Source organism: Arvicanthis niloticus, chromosome 22 (genome assembly GCF_011762505.2).
Source record: "Arvicanthis niloticus isolate mArvNil1 chromosome 22, mArvNil1.pat.X, whole genome shotgun sequence".
Lineage (NCBI taxonomy): Eukaryota > Metazoa > Chordata > Mammalia > Rodentia > Muridae > Arvicanthis > Arvicanthis niloticus.
In genome coordinates, this window is record NC_133429.1 from 16485937 (window position 1) to 16499501 (window position 13565).

A 13565-nucleotide genomic window follows, 5' to 3' on the forward strand; every position below is an offset into this window, starting at 1 on the left:
CAAGGATTATAAGCATGCACCCTTGCACCCAACTCAAGGAATACTTTTTAAAAGATACTTTACTTTTATTAATTTTTTATTGGTGTTGTGTGTGTGTGTGTGTGTGTGTGTGTGTGTGTGTGTGTACCATGTATGTATAGGTAACTTTAGGGCATCAGATCAGATCCCCTGAAGCTGAAGCTAAATGTAGCTATGGGAAGACTGAACCAGGAACCGACAGAATATCCTTGAAATGCAAATGTTATAGAGACATAAAGAAGACCAGTGGCTGTCAGTGGTTAGGAGTGGGCAGACTAGAACAGAAGAGGGGCCACACAAGGGTGACCATGGTGCTGGTGATGGCAGAAGTGTGTTTTGAGTATGTCAGTCCCCCACACTGGTTATGATGCTGGACTTTCATTATATAAGGAAACACGTAAAGGTTGTACTGGGCCTTTCTGTCCTCTCATCTGTCCCCTTCCCTTTTCTTTCTTTTAGTTTTTGGGACCTCACAAGGGCTGTGCAAGTATTCTAACATGGAGTCACAGACCTGTCTTCTCTGTATTTTTTCTTATTTTAAAATCTTACTTGTCCTTGTGTGTATGGAGTGTTTTACCTGAACATATGCCCTGTCTGTGCACTATGTATATACGGTGCCCATGGAGACCAGAAAAGAGCATCGGATCCCCCTGAACTAGAGTTACAGATGGTTAGATGTCACCATGTGGGTGCTGGGAATCAAACCCTCTTCCTCTGGAAGAGAAGCTAGTGCCCTTAATCACTGAGTCATTTCTCCAACCCTTGTGTTATTTCTTATAATGAGATGACTCCGTGTGTAGCTACAGTTAATTTAAAAAGTGTGGATGAAATAACTAATAATAACTAAAATAATTAAGAACACCCCTGTTGCCAGGTGGTGGTAGCGCATGTCTTTAATCCCAGCACTTGGGAGGCAGAGGCAGGCAGATTTCTGAGTTCGAGGCCAGCCTAGTCTACAAAGTGAGTTCCAGGACAGCCAGGGCTACAACAGCCAGGGCTACATAGAGAAACCCTGTCTCAAAAAACCAAAAACAACAAAAAAGAACACCCCTGTTAATGGACCATTTACTCTTTCATTTACTTTATGAAAGTCAACAAGCCCTCAGATTAGGCTGAAAGCCACTCATGAAGGGGGAGGCTAAAGGTCAAATAAGTCACTTCACATCAACATAAGGCTGGGAAAAATAAAGATGACCACTGAGTATTGAATGACACAGGGCTGGCCTGGCACTGTGTTAAATACTGGCCCTAGTATGACTTCAGGTGACAGTAGCTTATTGCCACCAATACTCAAAGGAGGAAGTAAACCCTAGACAAACAGTAACGTTTTCACACACCCAGCAATCTAACTAGGAACCAAACTTTCTGTCTCTTGCATTAAGATACATTGCTTCTCAGCCCTTGACCAGAACCTAGTCAACCACTGCTCTTTAATGACTAACTTAATCACAGGGCTGGTCACAACATGGGACAAAGGCTCTTCCCACTGTGCTGTGCCCCCAAAGTAGTTTAGAAGAGGGTATGTGGGTACCTGCTGCCTAAAATGTGTGAAGAATAACTTCTAAAACTTGGACTGGCTTTTGGCCAAAGGAAACATCGAAAAATAGGTAAATTCACACCTGCACTTTCTTGGCATATTTGCCTTAAATTTACAGACTATTTGTGAAAAGAATTTTTAAAGGTTTAGCAATTTATTCAGCTGTGTGAGGGAAAAAAAATAAGATATTTACCTACAGTGGAGATATAGTTACACTGTTGGATTTGTGACAAAGGAGAAAAAAAAAAAAAGCCTTACTATATAGCTCAGGCTGGCCTCAAACTCATTGAGGAGCACAGGCTAGCTTCAAACTCCTCATTCCTCTTGTACCTCTCAAACACAAGGATTATAAGCATGCACCCTTGCACCCAGCTCAAGGGATACTTTTTAAAAAATACTTTACTTTTATTAATCCTTTTATTGGTGTGTGTGTGTGTGTGTGTGTGTGTGTGTGTGTGTTTGTGTGTGTGTGTACCATGTATGTATAGGTAACTTTAGGGCATCAGATCCCCTGGAGCTGAAGCTAAATGTAGCTATGGGAAGACTGACATGAGTTCCAGTAACTGAACTCCAGTCCTCTGAGAGAGCAAGCAGCACACTCATAACTGCTGAGCCATCTCCCCAGCTCCAAGGTCCGGGCAGAATCATTTAGCAAATTTGAATGAAGGAAATGAAACTCATCATTTAGCTTAGTATTTTCCCAAACAGAGAGAAATGAGATTGGCTAATGATTCCCCTGTCTCTTACCTCCCTTGAAGTTGTACAAAGCAACTAACTGTCTCTTGAGATGGATCTGGGGTTGTTTTGGAAATGAAGCTGGGCTTGATTTGTAGAGGAAAGCACACATACTTCTGCTACTTTGATGGTAAACACATAGTATCTGGTTCAAGACAGTACCGTGGTTCAAATCACACCCCAGTAACATCGCGCCCCCACACTGCACATTCACAAAGTGGTCCTGTACCCTGAACACAGGAAGTACAAAGTTTCTCAGTTCCTCCATTAAAAAAAAACAAAAACAAAAACCAGTGCATTTCACCTTGACGATATTGCTGGCAAATCTCAGAGAGATGGGCATTTTGAAATGCTCTAAACAGCGTAGCCTTTTCTTAGCATTTGAAGAGCATATTAATAGCCTGGTCTTTTCTTGGGGCCTTTTGACAGTCAGACACATGGACGCAGGGACGATGGAATCAAAGTCAGAGCAGTGTTTTAAAAAGCAGCGTGGAATTGATGCCGTCTGGCATTGTCTCCAAAAGAATGTAAGAATATTAAGTGGATGCCTTGTGATCTTACACACAAAGGGTCCTCTTCACTTGAGGACGGAAGAAGAATGTCTCAAAGAAGGAAGATGTAATTCTAGATGCCCATAAAATCTATTCAGAGACTCCGAGGCTGCTCCAACAGAAATCAAGTAAAAGAAGGAGAGAGAGAGAGAGAGAGAGAGAGAGAGAGAGAGAGAGAGAGAGAGAGAGACAACCTGCAATTGTCAGTCCCGCAGAAGTGTGTTAATGAATGAATCGATACTACTCAGTAATGACCTGCCCTGGACCATGCAGAGCTCTGTGCTAGAAGTGGGGTGTACTGTTTAGAAGTGGGGGTGTCCTCCTTATAGTGTGTTTGCTGCTGCACTTCTGGGGTTTTGTTAGAGCAGCGCCACAGGCAGAGAGCAAGGGGCGTCCTCTATGCAGAGGAAGATGAAGCACAGAAACTGGGTGCATTGTTAGACCAGAGCCCAGCCCACATGCTCTCCTTACAAACTGATGGGGTATTCTTCCAGCCAAGGGGTGAGGGCTGTGTCTAAACTTGGACACTGAGACTCTCTTCAGAAGAGTCATTGCGGACTGATCAAAATTAGACCCTCAATGGCAGTAGAGCTTTGGCTCGGACGCCTTTGGAGGCCTAGTCTTGAACACTAGGCCACCAGGCTGTGAGAAGGCCCCAACCAAGCACAGAGAGGCCTGGGGTGATATGGACCTTGTAGAACGTGGGCGAGGCTGGCTTCAGGACAACAGTGATGGTTATTAGGATCCTCTACAGTCAGCCCAGCTGGGGTGTGACAGTCTGGAGGTGATTGACTTCTCTGGGCGTCTTTTCTTTGTTTTTTGAGGGCTTACTGGTTCCTACCATGAAATTCAGTGGTCCATTGTTAACCATTTTTTATTGCTCTGAAAAATGACGGCGCAGTAATAGAGTAGCCTCTATTATATTATTATTATTATTATTATTATTATTATTATTATTATTATTATTGTTATTATTATTATATTATAATAGAGTAGTTTTGCCTCAGCAAAACACAAACATGGCCAAGGATCATTCACATGACACTTTCCTCAGATTGCAAAGGGCAGGCAAAATGCAAGTGTCAGCTCTGCAGTGGGGCCAGTGGTCAGGTCATGGTTTTCAGTTTTGCTATGAAGATGGGGAAAAAATGAACCAAATCTTTAAATTCCTGAATACAAAGAGAAATTAAGTTTTGAGGGGGATGATGGTAGAAAGTCAGCTGCATTTAAAAGTTCTTGTAGCTGCATGGAAGGCACTGGCATGGCCCACTAGGGAAAGCATGAAGCCCTTGCCAGGACAAGGTGGGCTAGACGAAGGATGCCTGGAGCTGATGCTTACAGAAGGAAAAATGGTGTCTGAGTGTTTTGTTTTTTTGGATTGCTTGTTTGTTCATTTGTTTTAATGAGTGACTATTTTGCATGATGACACGGAAGAATGAAATAAGGCAGGAGCCGGTTAGAGAAGCAAGGGTAATGGTGTTCGAGACTAGCGGCCTCTCCAGCTAGACTAGGATTTCTTCAAGGCAGGAACTCAGGTTTTTGCTTCCGCATCCTTGTGCCTGGCCCTGTGACTGCCACAGAAGGACTACTCTGCAGCAGATGCCTGCCTGATGAAAGGCTGATGTTGACGGCCCCAGAGCCTAAGTTCATGGCAGGAGTAGAGCTGCCTTCTCAGGGCTATCTTTGAAAGATGAATTACAAACCATTCATTCCTTTAATATTTGCTAATACCTGCTGGGGCCAGACATGGGACAAAGCACTGAGGATAAAAACATAATGGGAAGCAATCTTACTGTATCAGACCTAGTCAGCATTATAATATAGATGGATGTCCTTCAGACATATTTTTTGCTTAAAAAATATCACATGCCAAGAGATGTAAGCCAAGAGATCTGCAGAAGAAGTAAAGAAAGAATATCTGTCAGGTCTCTGAGCGGGCTCAGTGGGTTAAAGTGCTTGCCTCCAAGCCTGATGACCTGAGTTCAATTCCCCAGAATCCATATAGTGGAAAGACAGAACTGTCTCTCAAAAGTCACCCTCTGACTTGTGTCATGAACACATGCCCCTCCCTGCACCCTGTACTAACTCTCTCTTTCTCTCTCTCTCTCTCTCTCTGTCTCTCTCTCTGTCTCTCTCTCTCTCTCTCTCTCACACACACACACACACACACACACACACACACACACACACACACACACACACAGTATGCTTTAAGAAAGAAAGACCACAGTCATACTTAAGCTAACATATGTTGAATGTGTTATTTACCCATTTTACACAATATTCCAGGAAGATACTAGCACGGCACAACAATCATTTCAGCTGACATGTGAAGCCTCATAAGAGGCTATGAAGGATGATAAGGTACCCATCACCTCATGATGGAATCAATATATTGAAAAAAAAAAAAAAAGAGCAAATGCCGAGATAAACTGAAGGACACTAGCATAGTGGAGTAGTAACCGTTAGTCACCAGCATGTGGTTCATGTCAACGCTCTGTCTAAAACATAGCATAAACAGCAACCTTTTTTGTTGTACTGTGGATTGAGTCTGGGACCTCAGGCGTGCTAGACAAGCTTTCTGCCACTGAGCCCCTAAACAATTATTTTTAACAATAAGAAACAATTGGCTATAAACACAGGGAATTCAGCCATGTTTAAAAAAATGTATCCATCAATCAAGCACATGGTCATGTTGTATACATCAGGAGAGTTTTAGTGTTGTTAAGGATATATAGTTCAGATGGAAAATATTTTTAAGAAAGCTTCTTCTTCTTCTTCTTCTTCTTCTTCTTCTTCTTCTTCTTCTTCTTCTTCTTCTTCTTCTTTCTCCTCCTCCTCCTCCTCCTCCTCCTCCTCCTCCTCCTCCTCCTCCTCCTCCTCCTCCTTCTTTGCTAATTTGGGGGCTTAAGAAATAGAAATGTCAAATGGTAACTGTGCTTTCTTGGGGGTGCCAGGCAGGCACATTTTCTGGCTATGGGATGACATCAGAGCTGCTGTCAATGTCCTCACTGGTATCCCCTTTGGAGTGCCAGCTCCCTCTCACATTTACCCCCCCCCCCAAAAAAATAACACTCGACTAGTGGCGTCCTTTCTTCCATCAAGCCAAGATATCCAGAGTATAGAACACAGGGATCCTAAGACCACATGAGGCACTCAGTGCCTCCATTTATGCTGAGCCAACTTCCCCAGCCATTTTTCTTCACTCAGTGACAATGAGTACTGCATCATCTCTTGTGTATTAAAAGATGGTGTCCCCCATCTACCTGACTCACTGTGAGCACTATTCATTATCTCACTGGGGAAATTCAGATCCCTGGGTGAACTGCCCCAAGGTCACCCACTCCTCCATCAGACTTCCTCACATCCCTCCCCATCTCAATTACTGCAGGGTCCATGAGCCTTCTGCTCTCTGCTTTCTCTCTGTCCTGACCTGTCCCCTGTCCTTATAGATGGCATCTCCTCCTCCTGTCCCCTCTCCCTTGTGCTCACTCCTATCTCAATGCCCTCCTTGCTCTGTATCTCCCTTTTAGCACTTTGCCTTCCTTCTCAATCCCTCTTAGTTTATACTAGTATCTTCTTGGTACTCAACTCATTCCTCAACTGCCCACAGCATCCTTTCTCACTGTTCACAAACAACATTCCATGGCTGCATGTAAGTTGCTTGCCTTGGAGTAAAGCAAATTTGGACCTGATGCCTACTGCTACCTTGAGCCTGCTGCTTAATTTTCCTGTGCCTGAATTTCCTCACCAATAGAATGGGAGGGCCTGGGAAGATAGCAAGAACACTTGCTGCTATTGAAGAAGACTGAAGTTTGGTTCCAGCAGCCCCATACAGTGGTTCCCAAACTGCCTGTAACTCCAGCTCCATGGAATCTGATATCCTTCTCTGTCCTCTAAGGAACAACAGCACACACACACACACACACACACACACCATTAAAAATAAAATGGTAATCAACTCTATAAGATTCTTCTAATATTAAATGAGCTAATTAACCTTGCCATTGTTCTATTGATGTGCAGAGACACCACAACCACAGCAACTTTGAAAAAGGAAGCATTTAATGGGGGCTTGCTTTCACAGGTTTAGTCCATTATCATCAAGGCAGGAAACATAGTAGCAGACAGGCAGATGTGGTGCTGGGGAAAGATCTGAGAGCTCTATATCTGGACCAGCAGGTATCAGGAAAAAAGGGAGAGACACTGGGCCTTGAATGAGCCTTTGAAACCCCAAAGCCTATGCCTAGTGACCACATCCGGCAACAAGGCCACACCCACTCCAACAAAGCCACACCTCCTAATCCCTGTCAAGTAGGCCACTCCCTGATGACCAAACATTCACATACTCAAGTTCATGGGGGCTATCCTTATTCAAACTACACACCAATATATTAAAAACTTCTAGTAATGTTTGCACACAGTATGTTCTCAACGAATATGAGCTAGTGTTATCATTACTAGTGGTTTATTGGCATTCCATAAATTTCATATATATTACTGTCCAGAACTTATGCTAAGTCTAGCTAAAACTTCTGAACTGAAAGAAAAGTTCTTTACCTTGAACAGTCAATAAAAACTCTTTTGCATCCTCTGTATGTAATAAGTTTCATCTTTTCCAAACAAAACCTATGACTAGGAATCGTATCCGGGTAGCGATTCTGTATGATTCTAGCCCACCCAAATGTGCTATGTGCTCACAAACTGATCTGTTCAATTCTTGTGCACACATGCACATGTGTGTATAATTTAGAGCAATTCCTTCATGTCGTGGGAACAAATATGAACACATTAATTTAGCTGGCTGGAGATGCACCCATCTATACTGCCTTGCAGCTACAGACGTTATCTACACAGATGTCCTGCATACAGCTGACAGTCAATTATTAATGATGGACAGGGAGCTGTATAAAGGGACCTCATCCTCCCATGGGCGGTTTAGTCATAGCAAGAAGACAGAGGAAATAATTTTAGCATCGTATTTGAATCCTACCTGACAGCTTGGAAACTAATAATTCAAACCTATGCAGGCAATTAAAGAGATACTTTTTGTTGTTGTGTGACATGAAATCAAACCTAGTTGTCGTTGACACTCTATGATTGTCACCAAGAAGGTCTGCATGGACACTCCTTTATCCCCTTGCTCTTCTAAGTTTCTTTGTGATGGCCTTTGCACAGCAGTATTTATTTTAATTAGGTAGAGGTGAGACAAGCCAAGGTAATTTGTAGTAGGCGTGTTCAGCAATGACTAAAGTTCTTGCATAACAAGATCTCATATTCAGTGACAAAAATGTCCCAAAGAGCCAGGCATAGTGGTGTGAACCTTTAATCCCAGCACCAAGGAGGCAGGGTCGGGTGGTTCTCTGTGAGTTTGAGGCCACCCTGGTCTACAAAGGCTAGTTAAGGCTGTACCTTGAGATGGTGTATCAAAAAAAAATCTGTTAACACCTATCATTTTGCTTATCTAAGATTTTACTCACTGGGATAAGCTCACAAACTCACATGTCCTATCCCAGCACTGTTAGGTAATCAAGTGTGAGATTCAAGGCACCATCTCTTAGATGGGTAGATCCGAAGCCTCCTATGACACTATGATCCCATGGGACCATCCTGCGCACTGGCCTAATTGCTACAGGTTCAATAGTGACTTACATTAATGGGCAGAGAACATGGTTTCTTTCCTCTTCTAGCTTTGAGACCATAGAAACCAGATTTAGATGCTAAAACTCTGAAATGAGTTAACCAGGAGCTGAAGTATCCATACATAGTAAGGACAACAATAACAGTCATGCATAGATACCCCAGTTCTATAACAACAGTCACACATAGATACCCCAGTTCTAAGCATTTGCTTATATCAGGCTCTTGCATACATATTTAACACATTACTGTCTTAATATTCACAATGACTGGGAGAAGTTGGCATCATTACGTCACTTTATATAGTAGCTTTAGGTCACACCGCTGTCAACACATGAGACTAGAATTTCAACCCAGATTCGCCAGAATCCAGAACCCACAGGCACTCTTCATTATGTATCTCATGAAACACCTTTTGTGATCCATTATTGAACAATTGTGATAGTTAATTTTTATTGTTCCTTCTTATCATCAGCTTCATTAGATAGAGAGATACCTAGGAGATAAGTCAAGCACATTTCTGGGTGACCTGTGAAGGGGTTTCTGGAGATGACTGGCACGTGGGACAGCAAGCTAGGGAGAAAGACCAAGTCTCAATGCAGACAGCAACACTGCATTGGCTGAGAGTCTGCATGAAGATAGGTGGAAGGAGGAAGCCAGCCCGAGTGTGCAGGAGCCACTTTTCCTGCAAGGCTATACTCAGTGCAGATGCTGGTGCCTCGCACATCTGGCTCCAGCTTCTTCAGCCCTTCACTATGCATGCACTCTGATGACTGCAGGGAGCTCCCAGACCTGCAACCTCAGGCTGGGCTGTATCATTAGTTACCTTGTTCTGGGGCTTCCAGCATCTTCATCTGAGAAGCTGCTGGGGTGTCTGGCCCTCTAGCACACAGCTAGCCACTGTGGGACCATCAAGCCTCCAGTCATATAAGTCAACATAATGAATCCCTCCTAAATCACATGCACATATACATGCATGTGCACATACACACATGTGCACACCTACACACCACACATACACAAATGCACACATATTATATGCATACATATATACATGACACATGAATATACCATATACATTTACATATACACACAAATACACATACACATACATGACATCTATTCATTCTTTTCTTCTAGAGAGCCCAACACACAAATATAATCTACCCAAATTAAATTTAAGCTTGGTTTTTATGCTGTCTACTTCAGAGCTATATATTTACTTAATACAAAATAAGCTCTTTATTTTAAAATGAACAGGGGACACATTGTTAGCTGTTTTGTTTTGCTTTTTTTAAGACAAAAACACAAACTGTATTCAGGAGTTCAAATCTAAAGGGAATTAAAATTTAATTTAACAAATCGCTTTGAGAATATAAACATAAACGCTATAGCATTGCTGTCCCCAAAGCTAAGGATCTGATGAGAGTCCCAGGATGGTGTGGCTGTGGTTCCTCAGACCTGACCCACTTCTTCAGTCGTGACCAACCTTAAGAAACTATGACCTTATGACCCTTACCAAAGAAACCAGCAAATATCTCCTGGAAAGGTCCAGAAAAGGGGAGAGTTTAGGCCTTGGGAGACATACAGCTTTTAATACCCACCTCTGGTGGTATATCAGGATATCCATAGAGACCACAAGTCATCAAATGAGCATGACTTTTCATAAATCTTTATTTTAAACTGTCAGTGCAGACTTATTCACAGGCTACAGTTGGACACTTCCTATCCTAATGTATGGATTTTTTTTTTTTAGTTTTTAGCAATTAAAAAAATTCAAAATTATCTTTCTGCTGCTGCTGGTGGTGGTGATTATGGTGATAAAAACTGGCTACTCCCCTACTAAAAGGCAGCTCTGTGAGGGGAGGGACATATTGCTGAGATAGCTCACACCCCAGTGCCAACACAAGATTTCCTGACAGGCAGACAGTTCACCTTAAATAGCTGAGGACCAAGTACACACATGGACACTACTTCACAAATGAGAAACAGAAGTTGCCAACAGACATCTGAAATACCTTTGGCCTTATTAATAATACAAATCAAATAGTGGCATACGATTTTTCAATTGTAAGGCAACCATCTGGAATAGCGTGAGGTGAGGGAGTGCCTGCTAATGTCAATGGGAGTTTTGGCAAGCTGATTGCCCCATCGATGTCTGACAGGAGAGAAAGTTAGTGTCCTTTCCAGAGGACCATTTGCCATCACCATTGAAGTGAACATGAACATACCAACTCAAAGGTGGGCAATGGATTGGCGGGCTATTTCCCTGGAGACAATATGCAGATGGCTGACGAATACACCAGAAAATGTTCGACATCATTTATCATTGAAGAAGTACACGTCGAATAGCCAAACACCACTTCACACCCCCCAGCATAGTAGTCATGAGAAGGAATAAAGGGAAGGTAACAGGTGTTGGTAAGATTGTTGAGAAGTCAGAACCCTGAGTATTATCTGCAGGCACCTAAGGTTGTACAGCTGCCAGGAAAGAGAGAATGGTTTGGGAGATCCTTCAGTAGTTAAACTCAGAATTCCATGTAATTCAGTAATTCCACTCCTAAGTTTATATGCCCTGAAGCCAGGAGGCGAACACACACACTGATGTAATACAATAATCAGAAGGTGGGCACAATCAAACGCCTATTAACGGATGAATGAATAAACATACACGGTATACAGACCCATTGCAGATACAAAAGAAAAAACAATGAAATACTGATGTGTGCTACACTGGGAATAACTTTAGAACATTATGCTACATTAAGTAAGCCACACAGGAAGGGACAAGTATGACACAATTCCATTTATATGATGCACATGGGATAGGCAAACTGAGAAGCTGAAAGTGGAACAGGGAGTAGGGGAGGTTGCTGAGGAGAGATGGGGAGTTAATTGTTCAGGAGTAGAGCTGTTGCCTGGGGTGATGAAGCAGATTGGGAGGTGGGTGAAGGTAGTGTGTGCATGATGTTTGAACGTAACAACCATCCAGCCCATCAAATGGCTGAAATTATATAGTATGTTTAATATATATATATATATATATATATATATATATATATATACACACACACACCTCAAGATCCCTCATAAGTAAATAAGAATTTATCTATGTAAATATCACTTGGTGAGCAAATGAACGAGACTATTTTAAGGCATTGAACATGACAAAGTAGATACACATACAAAACAATTCCCCTACAGCATTTTTGGTTAATGAAACAGTACATTTCATGTTGTATGTTAAGTTGATTTCATTCATGTAAAACTTCTATTGGGTCTACATGAAGAAAATTCTAGATAGCCTCCAAATGCTAACAGAGGATTTTTCACAGAACGGTGGCTATAAAGTGATTCCTTTTTAATTCTCTTTCTAATTTTCCTCGTCAGTTGAAGCTTTCTAGCAAGAAACAAAACACAAACAACTTTTAACTGAATCATATGCTATTATAAAGTCACATGTAGTACTTTTGCATGTGAATTCGGGGAGTGTAGTCCGCTGTACTTGCAGTTGGATACATGTTGTGTCTCTATTTCTATAGCAAAAGGGATGTGGTACAGACAGGCTCAGAGGGGTGCATACCTCGGTCAGTGGCGAGGGGTCTTTGTCTTTGTCTTTGTCAGTGGAAAACAGAGCTGCTATTTCAGAGCAACATTCGAGGATCATGTTCTAGAAATAAGAAGAAAGCAGCAGGGTGATTCTGATGTCATCTGGAGAGTATCCCATACTCATTAACCATCTTTGTCTTACTTCATGTCACCCGACCCTTATTCCCAGGCTGTGAAAGAAGGAATCAGAGGACTCTTCTCTAGTCATCTAGGTGATTTGAAAAGATACAAAGTAGCCATGAAACATGGGAGCTGAGCTTAATCCCCAATGTCTGCTGCTGTCGTAGCGTTTTCTCTGGATACTGACTGTTGAGATGCATATTCTGTAGAGGAACGTCAGGTCAATAGTTTATACCAAACTAAGGTTTCCACTGAGAAGAAACCTTTGGGATGAAGAGATTCAGATCACTGGGGCTGAGGGGTGAGGACGTTAGGTAGAAAAGGACGAATGGGAACCAAAGGGAAAGGGTAACGAGGGAAGTCAATGGAAAGAACCAACAGTGTGCCGACATCGTCTGCTGAGGGTCTAGCATGGCCTGACTGGAGGGATACAGTTGTCTTCATGTGTGGCCATCTAACCTCAGATGACCTCCCTATAGGCAGAGCTGATATAACCAGACTCTGGCCATGTAAGCTTCGAGGTAAGATGTTGAGGGTTAGTGATGCAAGTTGAGGAAGATGATGATGCAAGGGTTAGAGAGTGTCTGTGTCCCCTGTGGGTCTGAGTGAAGCTTTGGTGCTTGACTCTCAGTGCTCACAGTGAGGCTCACTGTGCTCTATCTGGTCATCAGCTGCATCCAGGCTTACTATGCACTCTGCCTTTTTTCTCCAAGCCCATTTTACTTGAGCAAGTGTTGATTTTCTTTACTTACAACTAAAGGCATTATAACTATGAGCTTGGAAGATGAGATTGGGGAGGCTGGGGAGATAGCTCAGTGGTTAAGAGCACTGGCTGTTTTTCCAGAGGACCCAGGTTCAATTCCTGTAACCTGCATGGACACTCACAGCTGTCTGTAACTCCAAGGCTAGTGGAATCTGACATCCTCAAACAGACATACGTGCTGCACAAAATACCAGTGCACTAAATTAAAAAAAAAAAAAAAAACTTGAATAGAATTTTTTAAAAAGGAAGGAAGGAAGGAAGGAAGGAAGGAAGGAAGGAAGGAAGATGGGGCTATGTAGGTGGAGCTCAGTGGTTGGTGAAGCACTTGTTCTTTTGGAGGACCTGGGTTCCGTTTCTGCACCCACATGGTGGCTCAGAACCATGTGAGACTCCAGTTCCAGAGAATCTGACACCATTTTCTGATCTCCACAAGCATAGGTATGCCTTTGGTGTACAGACATACATGCTGGCAACACACACAGATAATTAAATCTTTAAAAATGATTATTTGAGCTGAGCTATGCCTACCTCAAAATGTTACCAGCATAGCTCTGAAGGAAGCATCAATTCATTTTGATAATAGTATCAATAT

At 42.5% G+C, this 13565-nt stretch overlaps 1 protein-coding gene across 4 annotated transcripts in view; it reads right to left on the reverse strand.

Annotated features, from left to right (window-relative positions):
• Cfap54 (cilia and flagella associated protein 54) overlaps positions 1–13565 on the reverse strand; it is a 279965-nt gene that overhangs the window by 12166 nt on the left and 254234 nt on the right. For all 4 annotated transcript variants that reach the window (XM_076919997.1, XM_076919995.1, XM_076919998.1 and 1 more), the window contains one exon: positions 12065–12151. In XM_076919997.1, the coding sequence (XP_076776112.1) occupies positions 12065–12151 (87 nt within the window). The remainder of the gene's footprint in view (positions 1–12064; positions 12152–13565) is intronic.